This window comes from Phoxinus phoxinus (genome assembly GCF_949152265.1).
Source record: "Phoxinus phoxinus genome assembly, chromosome: 16".
NCBI lineage: Eukaryota > Metazoa > Chordata > Actinopteri > Cypriniformes > Leuciscidae > Phoxinus > Phoxinus phoxinus.
In genome coordinates this window covers 25,994,404-26,015,936 of record NC_136891.1, presented here as the reverse complement: position 1 = coordinate 26,015,936, position 21,533 = coordinate 25,994,404, and the positions used below count along the sequence as shown (strand labels likewise).

The 21,533-nt window shown below is 37.8% G+C and overlaps 1 protein-coding gene across 1 annotated transcript in view; it reads right to left on the bottom strand.

The window, feature by feature from the left end:
- cdh2 (cadherin 2, type 1, N-cadherin (neuronal)) overlaps positions 1-21,533 on the bottom strand; it is a 56,843-nt gene that overhangs the window by 6,609 nt on the left and 28,701 nt on the right. The window contains 17 exon segments of the mRNA XM_079583432.1: positions 34-267; positions 2,347-2,489; positions 3,135-3,388; positions 3,957-4,142; positions 4,233-4,370; positions 5,819-5,991; positions 6,079-6,223; positions 7,980-8,135; positions 8,293-8,433; positions 8,851-8,991; positions 12,279-12,451; positions 12,539-12,683; positions 14,489-14,644; positions 14,804-14,944; positions 15,362-15,502; positions 18,900-19,072; positions 19,160-19,304. Coding sequence (XP_079439558.1) covers positions 34-267; positions 2,347-2,489; positions 3,135-3,388; positions 3,957-4,142; positions 4,233-4,370; positions 5,819-5,991; positions 6,079-6,223; positions 7,980-8,135; positions 8,293-8,433; positions 8,851-8,991; positions 12,279-12,451; positions 12,539-12,683; positions 14,489-14,644; positions 14,804-14,944; positions 15,362-15,502; positions 18,900-19,072; positions 19,160-19,304 — 2,785 coding nt within the window.

Here is a 21,533-nt window from a genome sequence, read left to right as displayed (position 1 = left end):
AGAAAAGTGTTTTGATGTGACATTGTGGCGTACCACTAATGCGAGTCAGTGTCCAGTTCCTGCGGATGTCAGAGGGTCGGTTGGGCAGCTCGAAAGCATAGGGCCCAGCGTTGGGGTTGAGGTCTCCGTCTACAGCTGTGATATTGATGGCGTTGGGCTCAGGACGCTCGCACACTTCTGCTTCTTGAGGGAAGACTCGAGGTGCGTTATCGTTTATGTCCAGCAGGTAGATCTGCAGAGTTCCCGTCCCACTCGCAGGGGGGGAACCTGACAATGGACAGAAGAGAAAAAGAAGGGAAAATCAAAACAAACATTGTCTCATGCAGCCAGACTTTTGACTAAGAATAGTCAACTAGTCACATGTTAAAACTGTTAAACACTATTTTCAACACGCAATCTAAAAAACGTAACCAACGTGACGAGATGTTTAAAAACAAAAGATGCAATAAACTTGTGCATCTTGACTCTTGTGCATCTTGAATCCATACAGCCCTTGCTGTATATTGCACATGTTTTTGTGTGCAATATGCTTCATGACTGTGAAAGTTTCGTGGGCGTGACATCTGAGCCCGAGACTAATAGTTGAAAATTGACAATACAGATGAACTACAGCAGTTAACGACTTTAAGGTCCACTCATCTGGGTCGGTTGGCATGATAACTCATTTATAAACCATAATGCACAGTCTATAAGATCCAATCAAACCAGAGCCCCTATAACCACCACAGACTGGACCATCACTACTTAGAAAAGAGCTTAGTTTCTTTTTCAACAAGAGTAACAAGACCTTTCGGCTTCACTGATCTTTAAACAAAGAACAAGAGACAGGCAGGCTGACGGAGCTGAGGCTTTCTGTTCTACTCCTGCTGGCATTCACAACACATTTTTAATCCGTTCCAGCCTGAAAACAACTAAATCAAGTACGACTAAGTATCCTTAATTTATTGAATCAGGTGTGCGAATCAGCATTGAACTAGATACGGCTTCTTTGTGGCAAAGGGTTTCGATCAGCACTATACTGCTATTTGCACACAAAGATTTAACTGAGTTGAGGCAGGAATTCACTAAGAATGCTTAGTTAGCGTTGTGCATTTGCACCCGCTGCCTTAGCGAATTGTTTTAAAAAGTTTACAAATTTAAACTATGCAACTAAAGAGAATTAGCAATGCAATTCTTGCTCCATAACATAACTTTCTGATTAACTACCATAGTACGATGCATCCTTGGAGAAATGAACTAGCTAGTCACAAGTGTTTCCTAACTCAGTCACATGTAAACCATGTTGGTTCAACAACAAAGAGCTGACGTAATTGACGCCACACAGGAGATGGAGTAATAACTTCTGCTATTTAATCGGTTTAGCGATCGAATTAATGACAGATTATTTGTATCTGAAGATTACTTTGCTATGTTTGTTCTCTATTGTTTAGCTTTCTTTACTCCAACCACACAACTTTGTGATGCAGTTTGTGAATGTTCATTGGATCTATGGTTTCGGGAAACACAGAAACACTGAATTATTTAGGTAATGGCTGAACTTGTGACTGTAGTTGGCACTGCAATCTACCTTTAAAATGCCAAAAGTGCACTTTACTACAGCACACAGCTGGATATAACACTCTTCTCCATAATTTCATCAATTACTGATTGCAAGAAAATGTACACAAACATCCCTTTTAAATAAAAATGTATTTAAATTAAATGCAATTAAAAAAGAATTGCTTGATAACATTACCATGCAAGTAGCATTGATTTTGCGCAAATAATGCTGAACAAAAACGACAAGACTAATTTGCATAGAAGAGTGTGTTTGTGCTAAAAAGAATGAGAATGACTTCATTTACATACAGTGCCTTGCTATTTCAGCGCATTTAAAGTGGATAACAGGTGGGGTTTTACACTGAAATACCGCATACAAAAATGGCACAACTGTTTAGTGAGTGTTTCAGGAGACAAGCTTTCAAATTTACAGCGTGTGTGTGTGTGTGTGAGAGAGAGAGAGAGGGGGTTTGTGTCAGAGCTCTGATGCAGCGAGAATGTTAAACACCACAGCAGAATAGGGCCTAGCAGACTTCAGTAGACTCTTTCACACAGCGGGTAGTGTATGTGCATATGTGTGTGTTAGGAAGAGAGGGAGAGCCTGCTTCAAAGAATAACCCAGAGAAAGTGAGTGCATAGGCATTCAGAATGAGTTTGCATATGTTGTTGGTGAGATCATTATCATGGATGTGTGGGCATGTGTATGTCTCTGTTCGGTTGCAATTCCTCCCTAGAGCTAAAATCAATAGAATCACTCGATCTCAAGTGTTTATGCATATATACACATACAAACACAGATGCTCCTACCGTTGTCAGAGGCCATAAATGTGGCATTGTAGAGATTGTTTTTAACATAGGGAGACTCTCGGTCCAAAACAGCAATTGTGGAAATTTGTCCATTGTTTGGGTCAATCTCCAGCCAGCTGGCAGGGTCAAACAATTTAGAGTACCTTTAAAACACAAACACAGATGGTTAACATTTACTTTTACATACAAAAAACACTGAAATGGGGGGGAAATGACAAAACACAAAGGCTATATGTGGAATAGCATACTTTCAATCTACTATTTACTGTACTATATATCCTACTATTTCTGCAGTGTATAGTATGTATTCTACATTTGTCAAAATGAGAAGGATACAACCGAGCATACTACGCTGGGCAATGTATCCCACACTGCAAAGCGTTTAACTTGGCATTCAATTTCCAGTGTGACCAGTGTTGTTATTGTTAACTAAAACTATTAAAACATTTTTTGGTAATTGAAATAAAGCTTTAAAAAAAAAAAATAATAATATCCTAGTCTTTTTCATATTATTTTTAGACCATTTTCATGACCATCCACTTTACATGACTATAACATATTCGGTTTGCTCCTGCACCTTTAAGACTTCTGTATGTAAATAACCTCTGACATGATTGACTGAGCGACAATTTCTGAGTGAATAATTTTTCCAGCTTAGTTTCCATAAATGTTCTGGCTGGACTAGCAGGAAAGCACTGCTTTGTTCTTCATAGTGCATTAAACTCTCCTATTTAAAAAAATCCTTTCCAAACGTGTGTGTGTAGATGCATGTGTGTGTGTTTTAATACCTAATACTCTGCTGCACAAATCTGTCTGGATCATGAGCAGTAAAAGTCGTTAGCCTCGACCACTGTGGAAGCCCCTCCTCCAGTTTGATCTGTTTGGGGTTTGGGTCAAAGTTTGGGCTTTCGTTCACGTCGATGACGCGTATGGATACGCTGGCTGTAGACTGGCGGGTGCGATGGATCCCGCTTGCCAGCGGCACCTCATTTTCAGCGACAACAGTCAGCATGAATGATCGATTCATCTCAAAATCAATTGGCTGTACACAAGGACACACACACACACAATCAAGTTAACGGAGCTGTTAGGGAAAAAAATTAAAAAAAATTATACAATGAATGGATTGTGTTGCAATCAAATACACAGAGGAGAAATGCTTGAATAATAATTAATGAATGACTCATTCTTAATTAAGAGACATAAACCACGAACTCAGCTGAACAGCAGGTGGAAGCTGTTTCCATGGAGACCGTCTTTTACTCTGTATTTGAACCCGTGCCGATAAGACTCTAGCGAGATTTTAGCGAATAGCAACACAACCCAATTGCAGTGTTTAAACAACAATTAGTTCTGGTCCACGGATCTGATTGGCTGGGCAAAGTGCTGGGACTTTTCACTGTTTGAATCACTCCGCTTCTCTGTGTATGCAGCATTGCAGACCAAAGTATGTGAGCGGTGCCGACTTCAAGTAGAGGGACGTTGTGTGATTTTCTCTCATGAGTGAGCAGAAAGTGTAAAACCCAAAGTGGTTCTGAAGCGGAATCGTTCACATCAGTTCCAGACCATCTGTCAGTATGTTTATTCCTCAGTAAGTTTGTGAGTGTTACCTTGACAACGGTGACAAGGCCTTCATTGGTAACGGGGTCAGTGGGGATGGAAAAGCGTCCGTCTGGATCCCCAGATATGATCCGGTACACAGCATTCCATGAAGGAGTCGCCGGTTCATCTTTGTCAGTCACGGTGAGATTCGTCACTATCACATTCACACGGTTCTCTGGGACCTCACCATGGAACTACAGAGACAGACAGAGAGAGATAGATTTTCAGAAAAGATGGCTTTCGCGAGACGCGTGTTCAAGTGTCTGTGTGTGTGTGCCACTCACAGTCTCTCGGGTAAACTCCGGAGCGTTGTCATTGACATCCAGCAGGCGTATGACAGCAGTGGCGGTGTTGGACAGACCATATGAGGGGTTTCCCTCCATATCGGTAGCCTGAATGATCAGGGTGTATTGAGGGACCTTCTGCTCGGCACAAAAAAAACAAAACAAGAAAAATTGGGTTGAAAACAATAGAAGGAAATGGTTTACAGCAGTGGCTCTCAACTGGATATGGAATGTGGGAAGTGTTATGTTTGCAGGGCTGCCAACTGACTCGCACAATTGATACTGTTCAGTACACTGAAAGAAAAGGTTAGTTTTTATTTGAAATAGTCTCAGCTTTCAAATTCTGTCAATTTTATTACGAAATTCAAACAATAAATATTGTTTTGGTGCTCTTAAATGTGACGTGACAGATCACTAAGTTCAAGTGGATGTGAACTGATCATCTCTTCCTCTTTACTACTAGTTAATAGTGAATACAAATGAACATTAGAAAGTATGTTAAAAGATACAGTATTACTTACAGAAAAGTATCATGTCTCATGTAATCGCTCAATCAGTGTTTAAACCGCATAAACAATATGTCACGTAATATTACATTTACCTCAGGAAAGCCATTTAATGACCATAGCATGTTAGTTAGCTAAATTTTTTTTAGCTATACAGGGGAGTATTTAGCTAAATATATGCACTATATTACATATTAATTATATTTTGACTTGTATCAGTAAAAATATTCTAACGTCATTATTATAAAAAACGCATTTTATTAATTTAAGTGGTTATTTTTAACCTATAATAATAATACCAGCTGACAGTGCTCCCTGTATGTTTACAGCATCAGCTGAAATATTTTTTTCCTAGAGAATAACTAGCATGTACTGTAGGTACTGTATTGATATTTATCCAAATCTCAATTTTATGAATTGAAATTGTGAAATTTGTGTCAAGGACTAATAAAAACATTAGCCTACCAGTCATTGTTCCGTGTAAACATTGTAATATTGTCACTTAACGTACTGAAATGATGTTTAGTTACCATGTTTTGAAAATAAAAAATACACTTTTTTTTTATACAATACCCCCAATCCCAAAACCCTCCCCCTCCATAATTCTCACTCCAAGCTAAACTCAAAAGTTGGCATCCCTGTGTTTGCATCTTATTATTTAACCGCATTAGACCAAATAAGCGGCTCATTGTTTTTGGGTTCCAACCCACCAGTTGAAAACAGTGCTGTTACTGTTAACTAAAACTATTAAAAATAGTTTCCAGTAATTGAAACTAAGCTAAAATAAATTTGTATAAGCTATATTTATTGAAAAACAAACTTGAAATAAAACAACCAAATGAAATAAAATAAGTTCAAGTACCAGAATTACTAACTAAAACTGAAATAAAAAATATATTTCAGCTAAAAATAAATAGTTAAAAAAAGACAAAAGTCACACAATTACTTAACCTTGAATTAAAATTTGTATTAAATAAAAAAAGTAAAAGATAATTTAAGACATTTAGAAATACTACATCAAATAATAAAACTGGCTGTAGTGTATTTTTTGACATTCCACTAGAACAAATTTCCTCGTACCTCACGGTCCAGGCCAGCAGCTACAGTGATGATTTTGCCGGTCTTGTTGTTGATAGTGAACATATTGGAGGAGGGGCTCTCCGGGGTCTGGGAGAGGATCTTGTATCTGAGCATCCCATTGGCTGTATTTGGGTCATCCTTATCCTGGGAAGTCACCGTCATAACAAATGTACCTAGAACCGAGCAATAAATGTCAGTTTTCACTTCATTGGTGAAGTCGTGTCATAAACTGTGTCAAAAGCGTGAATGCGTGTGTGTACCTGGTTTGGCGCCCTCATCCACGGTTCCGTTCCAGATCTGGTGTGTGAACTCGGGCCGGTTGTCATTCATATCGATGACATTGATGATGATGTCAATGGGGTTCTCCATCTGGTTCCCATTGATGTCCACGGCATGAGCACGTAGCTGTGAACGCAAACACACATTTAAAGTCACAGTTTACATGAAAACTCTTCATGAAAACAAAAGCTGAAACAATAAACACACAAGTCTACATCTAAGCAGCTATGAAAACATCTTACACTACAGTTCAAAACATTTTCTTCTTCTCTATGCTCACCAAGGCTGCATTTATTTGACAAAACTAAGTAAAAACAGTAATATTGTGAAATATTATTACAATTGAAAAGGTGCTGTTTTCTATTTTAATATATTTTAAAATGTCATTCATTCCTGTGATGGCAAAGCTGATTTTTCAGCATCATTACTCCAGTCTTTAGTGTCACACGATCCTTCAGAAATCATTCTAATATGATGATATAATTTGTTTTGAAACATTACTGTTAACTTTGATCAATAACAAACTAGCTATGCTATGGGATGCATGAAGTGAATTACTCTCAGAATCACGTTTGAACAACAATGAACCTCCACATTATTTTTCAGTGTTTTTATGCCATTATGAGCCATTTTAATGCATCATTCAGAAGAAATTGACAGTACTCGATTCACACATTTTCTGCAGCCAACTGAGAAAAACTGTAACAGCAATGGCAGTACAGACACACTCTCAGTATAAAAGAGGCTATTAACCGCCACACTCATTTACAGCGGTTAGTGGGGTTAAGCAACTGCTGCAGCTGACTTGGTTGCAGTTTGCATGCTAGAGCTGTTTTAAGTCTACTGTATATATGCATGAGCTATCCGAAGGAAGCCTGATGCTCCACCTTTGGCACCATTAGGAAGCAAATAATTTCATATTCATGTAATCTCTGCATAATTTGAATCTGAATGTGGATTAGGTAGACACTGAGGGAGGTTAACAGCCTCTCGGGTCCAGTAGTGAAGTGAAAGGGTATTGAAACCAGTCAAGAAAAGTTTGAAACTACTTCCAGTGGAGATTGAGGATTGTTCTTACTTAGGAAAAGCCAGATTTAGGGAATGCCCCCCTACGAGCACAATGAATGAATGTGTGTGTGTGACTTAGTGTTAGGATAAGCTCCTCCAGAGTTTAATTTTGCCTTCTCTCCTCTTCACGGTACAGTGGATTAGAGGGAAGTCAAAGGTCACATTCTCAGACTGGCTGCCATGGTAACTATGACACATGTAATTTATTGGGAGTTTTAGAGGGCTTCTCTCTGTCCTGGATGGAATGCACAGATCTAAAGACCAAAGGCCTGATGTTTAAACATTGTGTCTGCAAGAAACGGCATTGAAAAGTGCACAGGCTATAAAATTATTTTACTTTACATTAAAATTTAAATAATAAATCAACTCTTTTACTGGGCAATTAGGCGACTCCTGTGGCCAAATAACGAACTGAACAATTATGCTTAATTTATATTTAAATGCTCATTATGCTCGATATGGTTTAGTATCTCTCTGGAATGTAGAACAATGGTATAATATTTATTCTCAACTCCGAATCTGAAACCATATTCCGATGCCACTCCCCAAACCCAAGTATATTTTTAAGTACTTAAATTAATATCATAAATGTCGGACTAGTCGACTAATGGCTTAAATGAGTGAGTACTAGTCAACTAGAAAGTTCTTTAGGCGGTGGCAGCCCTACATATTTGTAAAGGAAATCTTGTGCAATCATTCATACGGTTTCATAAATCTGAATAATTTTGCGCACATGTTATTTAGGATAAAATGTACACAAAAGTTTGACATGACATCTCAGGACATGGAGTCATGAACACACAAACACACTTACAAGGAAGTTGGGGATGTGTTCTCTGTCCAGTGGTTTGGTGACAGATAGGATTCCTGAAATGACGTCGATGATGAACAGGCCATTGGGGTATTGGTCGGCTCCTGGTCCGGTCACACTATAGCGCAGTGTGTTACTCTTGTCCTTATCCGACTGGATCTGAAACACACACGCAAATTTCGCAGGATAAACATTAAATTTAACTCCATGCACGTGAATAGCAACTCAATGAATGAATCACCGTTTATTGTTATCGTACTTTTTCGAATACTTCACATGATGAACCAATGTTGTTTTTCTTTGTGTTTACACTTACTTTCACAAGCTCTTCAGGGAAGTGTTTTCTGGAGTTCTCAAGCACGTTGACAGGAGGAATGACCCAGTCTCTTTTCACGCGATACACACTGCCGTCGCCCTGATCGACCACACTGTGCCGCGGAAACAGTATCACTGGCACCTGGCAAAGAAAAAAAAACGGCGAAAAGAACAACAGTTAGATTCAAAAACACCCACACGGTCAATGTACATAAGGTGATGCGCACACACTCACACACACTGCAGCACTTGCAACACTTTTGCCCCGGCCCCGAATAATTACAGAATTAGTGTTATACAGAACAAAAAACCCTGAGTGTTCAGTTAAGAGTTCATTTCTAACTAACAACACAATACAACGATTGATTTCTTTATGCAAGTACAAAATCTCACAGTGTGTTAGCTTATAACGCGACACAATATTCGTCACTATCACATTCACACGGTTCTCTGGGACCTCACCATGGAACTACAGAGACAGACAGAGAGAGATCGATTTTCAGCAAAGATGGCTTTCGCGAGACGCGTGTTCAAGTGTCTGTGTGTGTGTGCCACTCACAGTCTCTTCTCGGGTAAACTCCGGAGCGTTGTCATTGACATCCAGCAGGCGTATGACAGCAGTGGCGGTGTTGGACAGACCAAGTGAGGGGTTTCCCTCCATATCGGTAGCCTGAATGATCAGGGTGTATTGAGGGACCTTCTGCTTGGCACAAAAAAAACAAAACAAGAAAAATTGGGTTGAAAACAATAGAAGGAAATGGTTTACAGCAGTGGCTCTCAACTGGATATGGAATGTGGGAAGCGTTATGTTTGCAGGGGTGCCAACTGACTCGCACAATTGACCGTTCGCAAAACACCGCCCTCGAACGGTTCTCGTCCAATCCTAGCTCAGCGACTGTAACTAAGGAGAAGGACCTCCGTCAAACATTCCGATTTCAGCAAGATAGAGAAAGGATGCGCCTATGGCAGTGAGGTCTGCACGGGCTTAAAACTTGCTGTATTTTATGATTGCTTGCAACTATTATTAAAAAATAGGCTACATGTACAAACACCGTTTCACTACGGCACTGCGGCCCCTCATCAGTAAGCAAACAAGAGAAAAAAAAAAGAGAAAGAGCACGGACTTACTAAAAACGAAAGTTTGATGTGGTTGAACAGGTACACACAGTCACAAATTCCTCTGGAACTCAAACATTAAACTTCAAAACAAAGTTTTCAGCGCGTCCTCTGATTGCAGTGTTGTGACTGAAATAGCGCGCGCGCATGCGCAAAACAGTTTTGTAAAATAATATAATATGATCAAATAAAAATTATTGATATGATATATAATTTTACAAAACTGTTTTGTGCATGTGCTCCCGTGCGCTATTCTGTCTATACTTTCTGTCGTGCCCTGGAGGATATGTCTGCTGCATTACTCCAAAACCAATCACTTAATGTATGGATCTCAACCCAGCCATGGCTATGGTTCTCAATTGTTTGACGGGCGTAGTAACAATAACTAAGGGGCGTGGCTTTTGCGAACGGTCAATTGATACTGTTCAGTACACTGAAAGAAAAGGTTAGTTTTGATTTGAAATAGTCTCAGCTTTCAAATTCTACAATAAATTCAAACAATAAATATTGTTTTGGTGCTCTTAAATGTGACGTGACAGATCACTAAGTTCAAGTGGATGTGAACTGATCATCTCTTCCTCTTTACTACTAGTTAATAGTAAATTAACACAAATGAACATTAGAAAGTATGTTAAAAGATACAGTATTACTTACAGAAATGTATCATGTCTCATGTAATCGCTCAATCAGTGTTTAAACCGCATAAACAATATGTCACGTAACGTTACATTTACCTCAGGAAAGCCATTTAATGACCATAGCATGTTAGTTAGCTAATTTTTTTTTAGCTATACAGGGGAGTATTTAGCTAAATATATGCACTATATTACATATTTATTATATTTTGACTTGTATCAGTAAAAATATTCTAACGTCATTATTATAAAAAACGCATTATATTAATTTGAGTGGTTATTTTTAACCTATAATAATAATACCAGCTGACAGTGCTCCCTGTATGTTTACAGCATCAGCTGAAATATTTTTTTTTCCTAGAGAATAATTAGCATGTACTGTAGGTACTGTATTGGTATTTATCCAAATCTCAATTTTATGAATTGAAATCGTGAAATTTGTGTCAAGGACTAATAAAAACATTAGCCTCCCAGTCATTGTTTCGTGTAAACATTGTAATATTGTCACTTAACGTACTGAAATTATGTTTAGTTACCATGTTTTGAAAATAACAATACACTTATAGTGATGCAAGTTTTTTTATACAATACCCCCAATCCCAAAACCATCCCCCTCCATAATTCTCACTCCAAGCTAAACTCAAAAGTTGGCATCCCTGTGTTTGCATCTTATTATTTAACCGCATTAGACCAAATAAGCGGCTCATTGTTTTTGGGTTCCAACCCACCAGTTGAAAACAGTGCTGTTACTGTTAACTAAAACTATTAAAAATAGTTTCCAGTAATTTAAATTAAGCTAAAATAAAAATGTATAAGCTATATTTATTGAAAAACAAACTTTAAAAAAACAACCTTTTTGGTTGTTGCTTCAACAACCAAATTAAATAAAATAAGTTCGAGTACCAGAATTACTAACTAAAACTGAAATAAAAAATATATTTCAGCTAAATATAAATAGTTATTAAGGCGAGACACTACAGGTGAATAGGGTACAATTTTAAAATAATAGATATCACCATGAAACTTCCTCAGTTGATTACTTACACAAGTTCATATAAAAAATGTATTACAAGTTTTTGAAATTTGTATGTTTAATTATGCAAATTGGGTATTATCTCATTAAATATGCACACTTTTGCATATATTTTCGGTAGATAGATCTGAACATATGATAAAGCCAGGTGAAAAAAGATGTTTAGAGGGATTTCAGAATATATGCTTTCATTACCTAGGAAATCAAAATATACTGTCCATAGCCTTAAACAAATCGATTTTCGCCATATTTTTTGGATTAAAATGTCCCATAAATCAGGCCAGGAATGATTTATTAACAAATCCCTCTGAACATATCTTCAGAATACTGCTAAGTGTATAACTGGAAAATTTGGTGTACATCGGTGCTACATAGGCTGAGATGTTTCTACTGGAGGATGACAAAAAAACCATTTTGAGAAAAAGGCATTTAAAGATTTGTAATGTAAAAAATCATACTTTTTTAGTAGAAACAACTATTTACTGACACAATATCTTATCAAATAATTAGCAACAACAATACAAACCACCTAAATCACATCAAAACTTATAAACACAGCATTTATGGCCTTCAACTGAGCAGAAAAACAGTCAAAAACACACATCTAAATGTCAGAGCGCGTCACGTGATGCATCTGAACCAATCACGGCGTCATAAATTGACATCAGCCAATGAGATTTCGCTTTTAGGGTTAAATGCCCATTTTACTTTCACGATTGGTTGCTGATTAAAAGGAAATGACCATATTTGGATCTGACAGCATTGTACAGAAGAGAGAGAGCTTTTCAGACGTGTGCGTGATTAAAGGAAGAACACAGAGATCGCGGAGCAGCGCGTTGATTTAGAACGCCAACATTTGTTGAATTTCGGAGAAATCTACAGACGCAAATAGACAAAGTTAGTAAAATAAAGACCTAAATGTGTATTTTGGACTCTTTTTCACCACAAGTCTGAAAGAAGAGATATTATTGAAGACAAATAGCCCAAAATCTCAAAATTGACCATTGAAAAAAACCCCGATGTTTTTGCCTGCCGTGTCTCGGCTTAAAAGACAAAATCACACAATTACTTAAGCTTGAATTAAAATTAAAATTAAATAAAAAAAGTAAAAGATAATTTAAGACATTTAGAAATACTACATCAAATAATAAAACTGGCTGTAGTGTATTTTTTGACATTCCACTAGAACAAATTTCCTCGTACCTCACGGTCCAGGCCAGCAGCTACAGTGATGATTTCGCCGGTCTTGCTGTTGATAGTGAACATATTGGAGGAGGGGCTCTCCGGGGTCTGGGAGAGGATCTTGTATCTGAGCATCCCATTGGCTGTATTTGGGTCATCCTTATCCTGGGAAGTCACCGTCATAACAAATGTACCTAGAACCGAGCAATAAATGTCAGTTTTCACTTCATTGGTGAAGTCGTGTCATAAACTGTGTCAAAAGCGTGAATGCGTGTGTGTACCTGGTTTGGCACCCTCATCCACGGTTCCGTTCCAGATCTGGTGTGTGAACTCGGGCCGGTTGTCATTCATATCGATGACATTGATGATGATGTCAATGGGGTTCTCCATCTGGTTCCCATTGATGTCCACGGCATGAGCACGTAGCTGTGAACGCAAACACACATTTAAAGTCACAGTTTACATGAAAACTCTTCAAGAAAACAAAAGCTGGAACAATAAACACACAAGTCTACATCTAAGCAGCTATAAAAACATCTTACACTACAGTTCAAAAAGTTTTCTTCTTCTCTATGCTCACCAAGGCTGCATTTATTTGACAAAACTAAGTAAAAACAGTAATGAGCTTCTCTCTGTCCTGGATGGAATGCACAGATCTAAAGACCAAAGGCCTGTTGTTTAAACATTGTGTCTGCAAGAAACGGCATTGAAAAGTGCACAGGCTATAAAATTATTTTACTTTACATTAAAATTTAAATAATAAATCAACTCTTTTACCGGGCAATTAGGCGACTCCTGTGGCCAAATAACGAACTGAACAATTATGCTTAATTTATATTTAAATGCTCATTATGCTCGATATGGTTTAGTATCTCTCTGTAATGTAGAACAATGGTATAATATTTATTCTCAACTCCGAATCTGAAACCATATTCCGATGCCACTCCCCAAACCCAAGTATATTTTTAAGTACTTAAATTAATATCATAAATGTCGGACTAGTCGACTAATGGCTTAAATGAGTGAGTACTAGTCAACTAGAAAGTTCTTTAGACGGTGGCAGCCCTACATATTTGTAAAGGAAATCTTGTGCAATCATCAGTGTTTGGAATAACGCCGTTTAAAAGAACGGCGTTAGGTAACGACATTATTTTTTCAGTAACGGGGTAATCTAACTAATTATTTTTCCCGTCGTTACAGCGCCGTTAACGTTACTGGACGTTAAATGCGGTGCGTTATAAGCATTGATTGAATAAACTGAGTAATCCGATTCCGAACGCACCCCTGGCTCACAGCTAGTGAGGAGGTGGGTTAATAACGATGTAAGCGACTATGATTGGCTAAGGCAGTCATGTTTCATGGTAGCCAATCAGAGCCAGTGTTTTTACACACATGCCAGCACACGCGACAGGCGCCACACACACACACACACACAACCGCTAAACAGATTTGACGGAGCAGCAGAGATGGCGAGTCAGGAGCAATCCGATGAAAAGTTGGTGGAGATATAAGCACTACTTCAAATTCATTGTGGTCAAAGGCAAGAACGTGCATGTAATGTGTACATTATGTCCAGGAGCGAAGACTTTGTCGACATCCGTTGTAAGCAACTCTAATTTAATGAAGCATCTCACATTGACATGCGCATCTACAAAGCTAGGGGCAAAAAACCCAGATACCTCCACCACAGATGCTTGTTCGCCAGGTTGTTTTCTTCACCAGTTGTCTCAGGTTGAGAGAGTTTGATTTAATTTGCTAGAGTTATGCACTTTATATGGTGTAACGGTTTACTTTTCTTACAAAGATAATTCTTGAAGTGCAGGATAAACCTCTTGCTGTCTGTCGATGTGCAATAAATATCGAAAGTTATGTACAAACACCCGTCTGTTCTACTAATTTCAACCGAATTGTAAAAACTGCGCAAAAAAATCCAAATTCTTTGGATTATAGCAACTTTTTTTTTAAACTGTAACGCAGATAGTTACTTTCCTTGGTAACGAGTTACTTTTATTATAGAGTAATTCAGTTACTAACTCAGTTACTTTTTGGAACAAGTAGTGAGTAACTATAACTAATTACTTTTTTAAAGTAACGTTCCCAACACTGGCAATCATTCATACGGTTTCATAAATCTGAATAATTTTGCGCACATGTTATTTAGGATAAAATGTACACAAAAGTTTGACATGACATCTCAGGACATGGAGTCATGAACACACACACACACTTACATGGAAGTTGGGGATGTGTTCTCTGTCCAGTGGTTTGGTGACAGACAGGATTCCTGAAATGGCGTCGATGATGAACAGGCCATTGGGGTTTTGGTCGGCTCCTGGTCCGGTCACGCTATAGCGCAGTGTGTTACTCTTGTCCTTATCCGACTGGATCTGAAACACACACGCAAATTTCGCAGGATAAACATTAAATTTAACTCCATGCACGTGAATAGCAACTCAATGAATGAATCACCGTTTATTGTTATCGTACTTTTTCGAATACACTTCACATGATGAACCAATGTTGTTTTTCTTTGTGTTTACACTTACTTTCACAAGCTCTTCAGGGAAGTGTTTTCTGGAGTTCTCAACCACGTTGACAGGAGGAATGACCCAGTCTCTTTTCACGTGATTCACACTGCCGTCGCCCTGATCGACCACACTGTGCCGCGGAGACAGTATCACTGGCACCTGGCAAAGAAAAAAAAACGGCGAAAAGAACAACAGTTAGATTTAAAAACACCCACACGGTCAATGTACATAAGGTGATGCGCACACACTCACACACACTGCAGCACTTGCAACACTTTTGCCCCGGCCCCGAATAATTACAGAATTAGTGTTATACAGAACAAAAAACCCTGAGTGTTCAGTTAAGAGTTAATTTCCAACTAACAACACAATACAACGATTGATTTCTTTATGCAAGTACAAAATCTCACAGTGTGTTAGCTTATAACGCGACACAATATTCGTCACTATCACATTCACACGGTTCTCTGGGACCTCACCATGGAACTACAGAGACAGACAGAGAGAGATCGATTTTCAGCAAAGATGGCTTTCGCGAGACGCGTGTTCAAGTGTCTGTGTGTGTGTGCCACTCACAGTCTCTTCTCGGGTAAACTCCGGACCGTTGTCATTGACATCCAGCAGGCGTATGACAGCAGTGGCGGTGTTGGACAGACCATATGAGGGGTTTCCCTCCATATCGGTAGCCTGAATGATCAGGGTGTATTGAGGGACCTTCTGCTTGGCACAAAAAAACAAAACAAGAAAAATTGGGTTGAAAACAATAGAAGGAAATGGTTTACAGCAGTGGCTCTCAACTGGATATGGAATGTGGGAAGCGTTATGTTTGCAGGGGTGCCAACTGACTCGCACAATTGACCGTTCGCAAAACACCGCCCTCGAACGGTTCTCGTCCAATCCTAGCTCAGCGACTGTAACTAAGGAGAAGGACCTCCGTCAAACATTCCGATTTCAGCAAGATAGAGAAAGGATGCGCCTATGGCAGTGAGGTCTGCACGGGCTTAAAACTTGCTGTATTTTATGATTGCTTGCAACTATTATTAAAAAATAGGCTACATGTACAAACACCGTTTCACTACGGCACTGCGGCCCCTCATCAGTAAGCAAACAAGAGAAAAAAAAAAGAGAAAGAGCACGGACTTACTAAAAACGAAAGTTTGATGTGGTTGAACAGGTACACACAGTCACAAATTCCTCTGGAACTCAAACATTAAACTTCAAAACAAAGTTTGCGCAGTTGCACAACTATTTACACAAATATATCCTTCTCAGTCGGCTACGAGTTATGAATGAAGAGAACAGCATCGAGAGTTGATGGTTTCAGCGCGTCCTCTGATTGCAGTGTTGTGACTGAAATAGCGCGCGCACATGCGCAAAACAGTTTTGTAAAATAATATAATATGATCAAATAAAAATTATTGATATGATATATAATTTTACAAAACTGTTTTGTGCATGTGCTCCCGTGCGCTATTCTGTCTATACTTTCTGTCGTGCCCTGGAGGATATGTCTGCTGCATTACTCCAAAACCAATCACTTAATGTATGGATCTCAACCCAGCCATGGCTATGGTTCTCAATTGTTTGACGGGCGTAGTAACAATAACTAAGGGGCGTGGCTTTTGCGAACGGTCAATTGATACTGTTCAGTACACTGAAAGAAAAGGTTAGTTTTGATTTGAAATAGTCTCAGCTTTCAAATTCTACAATAAATTCAAACAATAAATATTGTTTTGGTGCTCTTAAATGTGACGTGACAGATCACTAAGTTCAAGTGGATGTGAACTGATCATCTCTTCCTCTTTACTACTAGTTAATAGTAAATTAACACAAATGAACATTAGAAAGTATGTCAAAAGATACAGTATTACTTACAGAAATGTATCATGTCTCATGTAATCGCTCAATCAGTGTTTAAACCGCATAAACAATATGTCACGTAACGTTACATTTACCTCAGGAAAGCCATTTAATGACCATAGCATGTTAGTTAGCTAATTTTTTTTTAGCTATACAGGGGAGTATTTAGCTAAATATATGCACTATATTACATATTTATTATATTTTGACTTGTATCAGTAAAAATATTCTAATGTCATTATTATAAAAAACGCATTATATTAATTTGAGTGGTTATTTTTAACCTATAATAATAATACCAGCTGACAGTGCTCCCTGTATGTTTACAGCATCAGCTGAAATATTTTTTTTTCCTAGAGAATAATTAGCATGTACTGTAGGTACTGTATTGGTATTTATATTTATTTATAAATCGTGAAATTTGTGTCAAGGACTAATAAAAACATTAGCCTCCCAGTCATTGTTTCGTGTAAACATTGTAATATTGTCACTTAACGTACTGAAATTATGTTTAGTTACCATGTTTTGAAAATAACAATACACTTATAGTGATGCAAGTTTTTTTATACAATACCCCCAATCCCAAAACCATCCCCCTCCATAATTCTCACTCCAAGCTAAACTCAAAAGTTGGCATCCCTGTGTTTGCATCTTATTATTTAACCGCATTAGACCAAATAAGCGGCTCATTGTTTTTGGGTTCCAACCCACCAGTTGAAAACAGTGCTGTTACTGTTAACTAAAACTATTAAAAATAGTTTCCAGTAATTTAAATTAAGCTAAAATAAAAATGTATAAGCTATATTTATTGAAAAACAAACTTTAAAAAAACAACCTTTTTGGTTGTTGCTTCAACAACCAAATTAAATAAAATAAGTTCGAGTACCAGAATTACTAACTAAAACTGAAATAAAAAATATATTTCAGCTAAATATAAATAGTTATTAAGGCGAGACACTACAGGTGAATAGGGTACAATTTTAAAATAATAGATATCACCATGAAACTTCCTCAGTTGATTACTTACACAAGTTCATATAAAAAATGTATTACAAGTTTTTGAAATTTGTATGTTTAATTATGCAAATTAGGTATTATCTCATTAAATATGCACACTTTTGCATATATTTTCGGTAGATAGATCTGAACATATGATAAAGCCAGGTGCAAAATTCTTTTTTCATTTTGTTTACACACAAGATGAAAAAAGATGTTTAGAGGGATTTCAGAATATATGCTTTCATTACCTAGGAAATCAAAATATACTGTCCATAGCCTTAAAAAAATCGATTTTCGCCATATTTTTTGGATTAAAATGTCCCATAAATCAGGCCAGGAATGATTTATTAACAAATCCCTCTGAACATATCTTCAGAATACTGCTAAGTGTATAACTGGAAAATTTGGTGTACATCGGTGCTACATAGGCTGAGATGTTTCTACTGGAGGATGACAAAAAACCCATTTTGAGAAAAAGGCATTTAAAGATTTGTAATGTAAAAAATCTACTTTTTTAGTAGAAACAACTATTTACTGACACAATATCTTATCAAATAATTAGCAACAACAATACAAACCACCTAAATCACATCAAAACTTATAAACACAGCATTTATGGCCTTCAACTGAGCAGAAAAACAGTCAAAAACACACATCTAAATGTCAGAGCGCGTCACGTGATGCATTTGAACCAATCACGGCGTCATAAATTGACATCAGCCAATGAGATTTCGCTTTTAGGGTTAAATGCCCATTTTACTTTCACGATTGGTTGCTGATTAAAAGGAAATGACCATATTTGGATCTGACAGCATTGTACAGAAGAGAGAGAGCTTTTCAGACGTGTGCGTGATTAAAGGAAGAACACAGAGATCGCGGAGCAGCGCGTTGATTTAGAACGCCAACTTTTGTTGAATTTCGGAGAAATCTACAGACGCAAATAGACAAAGTTAGTAAAATAAAGACCTAAATGTGTATTTTGGACTCTTTTTCACCACAAGTCTGAAAGAAGACATGTTATTGAAGACAAATAGCCCAAAATCTCAAAATTGACCATTGAAAAAAAAACCGATGTTTTTGCCTGCCGTGTCTCGCCTTAAAAGACAAAATCACACAATTACTTAAGCTTGAATTAAAATTTTAATTAAATAAAAAAAGTAAAAGATAATTTAAGACATTTAGAAATACTACATCAAATAATAAAACTGGCTGTAGTGTATTTTTTGACATTCCACTAGAACAAATTTCCTCGTACCTCACGGTCCAGGCCTGCAGCTACAGTGATGATTTCGCCGGTCTTGCTGTTGATAGTGAACATATTGGAGGAGGGGCTCTCCGGGGTCTGGGAGAGGATCTTGTATCTGAGCATCCCATTGGCTGTATTTGGGTCATCCTTATCCTGGGAAGTCACCGTCATTACAAATGTACCTAGAACCGAGCAATAAATGTCAGTTTTCACTTCATTGGTGAAGTCGTTTCATAAACTGTGTCAAAAGCGTGAATGCGTGTGTGTACCTGGTTTGGCACCCTCATCCACGGTTCCGTTCCAGATCTGGTGTGTGAACTCGGGCCGGTTGTCATTCATATCGATGACATTGATGATGAAGTCAATGGGGTTCTCCATCTGGTTCCCATTGATGTCCACGGCATGAGCACGTAGCTGTGAACGCAAACACACATTTAAAGTCACAGTTTACATTAGTGTTGGGTCCGAGTCCACCTTTGTCGAGTCCGAGTCGAGTCCAAGTCCTTAACAACCGAGTACAAGTCCAAGTCCGAGTCCAAAGAGGGTCGAGTCGGACTTGAGTCCGAGTCCTTAATATCCGAGTCCGAGTCGAGTCCGGCCGAGTCCACAAAGATTTAAATGATTTGAAATTGACCTTTCACAAAGACCCGCCCCTTTTGGTTACTGTTGCTACGTCCGACAAGCCATTCCTCTCTCACTCCACATGTTCTCGGTCGGAGCAAAGAGGACACTAACAATGTGCCAACAGACAAGACAGAGCAGGGTACTTTTGGTTTGAAATAAAGTCTCAGCTTTCAATTTTTTTAATTTTTATGAAATTCAAACGATAAATACTGTTTTGTGGTGCTTTAATGTGTAGGCCTCAGTTCAAGCAGCACGTGAACTGATAATCTCTTCTAGTTATAGCACAAATTTCTAAAAAAGAAATCAATACACACTATTTTTCAAGTTCAAGTCCACTGCCTTTAATCTACTAACTGATTTGGTTTGTTTGTCGAACAAAAATGGCGTGTATCTGCATTATAATTGGTCAGATCACCTGTCAATCAAATCCCGGCGAAAGGTCTCAACACTGAGCTCTTAAATTAATATTTTAAACCTTACAAAATGATTGCAATGTATAGTTACAGTCATACGTTTACCTATTGTACATCTTTTAGAATCTGCAAGGTAATGCTTAATAATGCAACACGATGCAGTAAGAGCCAGGGGTAAACTTTTGAGCAAGATGAAGATGTTTAAATTTTTCTTATTGTGTTGTACATGCTAATATCTTATTTAGCCTCTGAAGGGTTGGACTAAATTAATGAATGCATTTTTAAACAAATAAGACCAATTTACACCAATGATCCAGTTCAAAAGTTTACACCTCTTGGCTCTTAACGGATGCTTCCTTCTTGTGCATCACTAAATGTTTGCAGGGTTTGTAATAGTTGTGTATGAGTCCCTCAGTTGTCACCAGTGTGAAAGTATGGATCTTACAATCATAGTCACTGCTAGTAAGGAGTCAAATATGCAGAAGATGCTGGAAAAGCAAAGAATGTGCAGGAGCTGGATGATTTTTCCTCAACCATTAAAAAAAGAAAAAAGAAAAAAAAGTTGTGGATCATTCAGGTAATGACACAATATTAAAATCGAGCCTATGTAATTTGTCTTTATTTTGTGTTTGTATTTTATTTAGGCTATTAAACATCTGTTATGTGAAAAAGCTTTTTCAGGGCAGTACTAAATAGAAACAATGTGTATGATCCGTCTTATTAAAAAAACATATAAAAATAACATTTTGGAGATTCTGCAAGGAGTATGTAAACTTATGACTAAAGTATAAATGCAACAAAAATGATAACATTATTAGACGCCAAAATGTTGCTATGGTTATCACGTTCTTATGTTGCTATGTGTCAAATCATCGCAATTTCATGACTCAAAGGACAAAAATTAAGTGGATTCAATCCCACATTTAAATGCAGTTATCACTATTTATAATTTACAGTGTGAACGTAACCACTGGTCCTCTAGAAGTATGAAAAACAAAACTATTTAGATTGTCAACAGCGCTTCCTTTAAGCCATCACTTACCGCGTTCGGCACTCTCCCTAAAACTCTCGTCATAAACACTGACTGAAGTTGTCTGCACTGCACAGTGAATATCTTATTTATATTGCGTCTAGAGAGACTTTATGAGGGGATTTGCGAAAGGATAAAGCTCGTGCTGATTCTAAACATACATTTTGAGCGAATTATTTGCATGCGGACTCTAAAACGCCTCTGATTTGCCACTGTGTTTATGCACTTAACTGTGATTGGCTACAATGCTCAACGCTGAAACAACGTTGTTTAGTTTAGTTTTTGAATAAAAAAAATTCCCAAAATTTAGTTTTGTGTCATCCAGTGCCCGGACTCGACTGGACTCGGACATTTTTCCGAGTCTAAAATGTCCCGAGTCCGTGTCAAGTCCGAGTACAAATTCATTCGAGTGCGTGACAAGTCCGAGTCCATTCAAAATTGGACTCGAGACCGGACTCGAGTCCGAGTCCGAGTTCGAGTACCCCAACTCTAGTTTACATGAAAACTCTTCAAGAAAACAAAAGCTGGAACAATAAACACACAAGTCTACATCTAAGCAGCTATGAAAACATCTTA